The sequence below is a fragment of the Calidris pugnax genome, unplaced genomic scaffold (genome assembly GCF_001431845.1).
Source record: "Calidris pugnax isolate Ruff unplaced genomic scaffold, ASM143184v1 scaffold347, whole genome shotgun sequence".
Classification (NCBI taxonomy): domain Eukaryota; kingdom Metazoa; phylum Chordata; class Aves; order Charadriiformes; family Scolopacidae; genus Calidris; species Calidris pugnax.
The window spans coordinates 1-4,848 of NW_015091298.1; the positions used below are offsets into that span (position 1 = coordinate 1).

The 4,848-nt window shown below is 66.2% G+C and overlaps 1 protein-coding gene across 1 annotated transcript; it reads left to right on the forward strand.

Annotated features, from left to right (window-relative positions):
* The first annotated feature begins 604 nt into the window (after window positions 1-604).
* LOC106899094 (chymotrypsinogen B-like) lies at window positions 605-3,427 on the forward strand. Its single transcript, XM_014960761.1, has 7 exons — window positions 605-674; window positions 796-899; window positions 1,018-1,097; window positions 1,204-1,282; window positions 2,172-2,352; window positions 3,047-3,180; window positions 3,266-3,427. The coding sequence occupies exons 1-7, from the start codon at window positions 605-607 to the stop codon at window positions 3,425-3,427; spliced, it is 810 nt and encodes a 269-aa protein (XP_014816247.1).
* The last annotated feature ends 1,421 nt before the right edge of the window (window positions 3,428-4,848 follow it).

Consider the following 4,848-nt stretch of genomic DNA (forward strand, 5'->3'; position numbering starts at 1 on the left):
CCAACCATGAATACTCTGTGATTCTGTGAAGAGTCCAGGGAGATATGGAAGGGACAGGAGCATCTGTGATGGCAACAGGAAGGTGCAATGGGACAGAGGTAAGCTCTTTCCACTGATGCCCAGGTGCCAGGACCAGCAGCGACGGGACAACATGACAGGCAGGAGGGTTCCTCTGACTATCAGGAGACACGTTTTCACTGTGGGGTGACCAAGAACTGGCACAGGTTGCCCAGGACGGCTGTGGAACTTCCATACGTTGAAATACTCAGAAGCCATTTGGACATGGTCCCTGGGTGACCCAGCTGGGATTTGACCAGGTGAGATCCAGGATGCCTTCCAATCTCAATGACCCGGTGACAGCCCTGCCCAAGCACCCAGTCAAGGAGCACACTGAAGCCAGTGCTCTGGTCCCACCAGTGATGTCCCAAGGCCCTGGCCAAGGCCACCTGCTCCAGGTGCCACGTTCCCAGGCCACGTCCTGGTGCCGTGCCGAGTGCCCCACTATCTCCCGAGGCCACGGTGGCAAGGCCAGAGGTGGGGCCATGCCCAGCAGCGGGTATAAGAGGCGTGGAGCCCCAGGCAGGGTCTGTCCAAAGCGGTGACGATGGCTCTGCTGTGGCTGCTGGGTTGCCTGGTGCTGGTGGGCTCTGTCCCTGCCACCCTCGCCGTAGACAGTGCGTGGGGACACGGGGCTCGGCGGGGCGGGCGAGGGGCTGGGGGGGACATGGCAGTGGTGGTGGGGCGTGGAGCTGGGGTGCCCGGAGCCCCCGTCCCACGGCTGCTCGTGCCCCACAGACTGCGGTGTCCCCGCCATCGCGCCTGTCATCCGTGGCTACAACCGCATCGTCAACGGGGAGCCGGCGGTGCCAGGGTCCTGGCCATGGCAGGTCTCCCTCCAGGTGAGTGCCCACCACCCCGTGGGGCTGGGGGGGCGCCGGGGGGGTGGTTCTGGGGCAGGGTGTGGGCACAGAGCACCCCGTGGGGGTGCCGGGTGCTGATGGCAGCTCTTCCCACCAGCGCTACAACAACTTCCACTTCTGCGGTGGGTCCCTGATCAGCGAGAACTGGGTGGTCACTGCTGCCCACTGTGGTGTCAGGTAGGCACGGGCTCTGCCGCCCACCAGCGCGGGGCTGGGCACAGGCACGGGGTCCCCAGGACCCCCCCATGGCTGTGCCCGGTGCTCAGCGCCTGCCTGTGCCCAGGACCACTGACGTCGTGGTGGTGGGTGCCTACGACCAGGAGTCTCCCACCGCTGACCAGCAGAGGCTGAAAATCGAGAAGGTACCGCTGGGGTGGGGGCTGTCTCCCTGTGGGGGCCCACAGCCAGCACGGGGAGTCCCGGGTCCCCCCAATCCTGGGCTTCTGGGTCCCCCTCATCCTGGGCTTCTGGGTCCCCCTTGTCCTCGGGGTTGAGACCCCAGGGGGGCTCTGGTTCCCCTTCCCCTGAGGGTCAGCTCTTCTGGGGTGTCCAGGGTGCCCCACATCCCTGGGCTTGGGTCTCCTGGAGTGTAGTTGCCCCCCTTAGCCCTCAGGTTGGCTCCCCAGGATGTCCCTGCTCCCCAGGAGCCTCAGGGGTTGGGGGGGATGTCAGGAATGCAGGGTCCCCATCAGAGCCTGGGCATGATGTGTCCCTGCCCCCCAGTGCCCCCGGGCTGGGGGTTGCCCTGCAGGACCCTGAGCACCCCCAAAGTGCACCCCTCGGCCAGTGGCAGCCCTGGGTGGGACATGGGCTCCTTGGTGGCTCTGTTGTCCTTCAGCCTGGGCTCTGGTCCCTGCTCCCTGGCACCCATCAATGCCTGGGGTTGTCACCTGCTCCCCGGGGACACCTCAGCTGGGGATTTGGTGTCTGCCCCCGCCCTGGGGTCCCCTCAAGTCCCTCACGGTGTCCCTGGATCGTCCCGATGGCGCAGTGCCCCAGGGGGTGGGCTTTGCCCCCCAGGTCCCATCAGCCCAGGACTTGGGCTCTGCTCCCTGGCTTCCCCATCAGTCCCTGCCCTGTGCCCCAGGGGACGGGACGGGCACCGCGGGGACCCTGTCAGTCTGGGAGCCACAGGGCCATTCCCTGGGTCCCCCCCAAGTCCCTGGGGTGCCCCTGGGTGCCCGTGGAGTCCCCGGTGCCCGGTGCCCTGGCCGAGGGTGCAGGCGCTGGGAGCGGTGCCGCCCGCTCCAGGTCTTCAAGAACCCCAAGTTCAACATGCTGACCATCCGCGACGACATCACCCTCATCAAACTGGCCACCCCAGCCCGCATGTCGGCCCGTGTGTCCCCCGTCTGCCTGCCCCAGTCCACCGATGACTTCCCGGGTGGCATGACCTGTGTCACCACTGGCTGGGGGCTGACTGACCCCAACGGTAACGCACCTTCCTGGCCCCAGCCCCAGCCCCATCCTATCCCCCACCCCACCCTATCCTCTTCCCTCTCCATATCCCCAGCCTCAACCTATCCCCATCCTTCTCCATATCCCCAGCCCCATCCTATCCCCAGCCCCATCCTTCTCCATATTCCCATGGTCATCCCCATCCCAATCCCTGTTCTCATCCCCATCGCCATCCTTGTCCCTATCCCCATCCTCATCCCTGTTCTCATCTCTAGCCCTATCCCCATCCCTATCACCAAAAACCACCCTGCCCCATCCCATCCCTATCTTCATCCCCATTCCCATCCTGTCCCCATCCTTATCCCTGTCCTCATCCCCAGGCCAATCCTCCAGCCCAATCCTCATCCCCAAATCCCATCCTAATCCCCATGCCCAACCACGTCCCCATCCTTGTCACCTGCCCCATTCCCATCCCCGTCCCTGTTCCCATCACTGTCCCCATTTGCATTCCCATTCCCATCCCCATCCATGTCCCCATCCTGGTTGCCATTCCCATCACCGTCCCCATGTGCATTCTCATTCCCATCCCCATCCTTGTTGCTGTCCCCATTCCCATCCCCATCCTTGTTGCTGTTCCCATCACTGTCCCCATTCCCATCCCCATCCCAATGCCCATCCCTCTCCCCGTCCCCATCCCTGTCCCCTCTCTGACCGTGCCCTGCCCGCAGCCTCGGGCACGCCGGCGGTGCTGCAGCAGGCGGCCCTGCCCCTGCTCACCAACACGCAGTGCAAGCAGTACTGGGGGTTCCGCATCGCTGACGTGATGATCTGCGCCGGCGCCGACGGTGCCTCCTCCTGCATGGTAGGTGCCCCCGCGCCCCCCTGCACCCCAGACCCTCCCCTAGACCCCCCGCGTCCCCTCCCCTGGCCTCACCCGCTGCCCGCAGGGCGACTCCGGCGGCCCGCTGGTGTGCCAGAAGGACGGCGCCTGGACCCTGGTGGGCATCGTCTCCTGGGGCAGCAGCACCTGCGACCCCAACGTGCCCGGCGTCTACGCCCGCGTCACCATGCTGCGCGACTGGATCAACTCCATCCTGGCTGCCAACTGAGGCCGCCAATAAACGCTGTCACCCTCACCACGCCGTGTCCTCCTCACCGCTGTGGGACGGGCGGGTGGGGGACACCATGGGGACAGGGGCGTGCGGTGGGCTTGGGGACAGTCCTCTGGGCAGGGGGATGCCAGGCCGGCACAACTGGAGGCGTGGGGACACCTGGCTGGTGGGGACACATGGTTGGGCATGGGGACGTGAGGGTAGGGGGCACAGGGACACACGTCTGGGCATGGGACACCTGGCCGGGAAGGCTGGAGGCTTGGGGACACGTGGCCTCCCATGGGGACCAGGACCTCTGGCCAGATGAGGGGACACGTGGCCAAGCACAGGGACAGAGACCAACCAGGGCACTCCTGGTTTGGCTTAGGGACCCCTTGGCCAAGGAGGGCAGGAGGCCTGGGGACACGTGGCCTTCTCTGGGGACACCAGACCAAGGTGGGGTACGTGGCCAGGTGCAGGGACACCTGAGCAGGCCTGGGGACAGGAGGTGTACACCAGGTGTGGGGCCATGGGGCCATGTGTGGGCTCCCACGGGGACACCTGGAGAGAGAGGGGGAGAGCTGGCCAGGGGTGAGGGCACGTGGCCTGGCATGGGGACACCTGGTTAGATGTGGGACACCTGGGTGGACATGTGGGCTCATGGTCAAGGGTGGGGCCGTGGTCAGGTGTGGGGAAACCTGTGTGGGTGTGGGTCCACCTGGGTGGACACATGGGGCCATGGTCAGGTGTGGTGGCAGCGGGTCACCTGTGGGACACCTGCATGGACATGTGGGCTCATGGTCAAGTGTGGGGCCATGCTCAGGTGTGGGGACACCTGGGTGGGCGTGGGGACACCTGGGTGGACTTGTGGGGCCATAGTCAGGTGTGGTGGCACTGGGTCTGCTGTGGGACACCTGGGTGGACATGTGAGGCCATGGTCAAGTGTGGTGGCACTGGGTCAGCTGTGGGAAACCTGGGTGGACTCGTGGGGCCATGGTCAGGTGTGGTGGCAGCAGGTCAGCTGTGGAACACCTGGGTGGACATGTGGGCTCATGGTCAAGTGTGTGGACACCTGGGTGGGCGTGGGGACACCTGGGTGGACATGTGGGGCCATGGTCAAGTGTGGGGACACCTGGGTGGGTGTGAGGACACCTCGGTAGACAGAGGGGCCCAAGGTCAGGACTGGTGGCACCTGGTCAGCTGTGGACACCCGGCCAGGAAAGGGGACCCCATGACGGGCACTGGAGGCCCCCCGGCTGGAGGGGGGGGACCCCCGTGTCCCAGCCCGGTCCCCGTCAGCCGGAGCCACCTTAAGGTGGCGTCGGGGGCGGAGGGGGCGGGCAGGGCCGTCGGGGCGGGGGAGGGCAGGGTCCCGTGGCCGTGGCTGCCGCTGGCTGGGCGCTGATGGCCACCATGGCCCTGCGGCGGGTGCTGGGGCT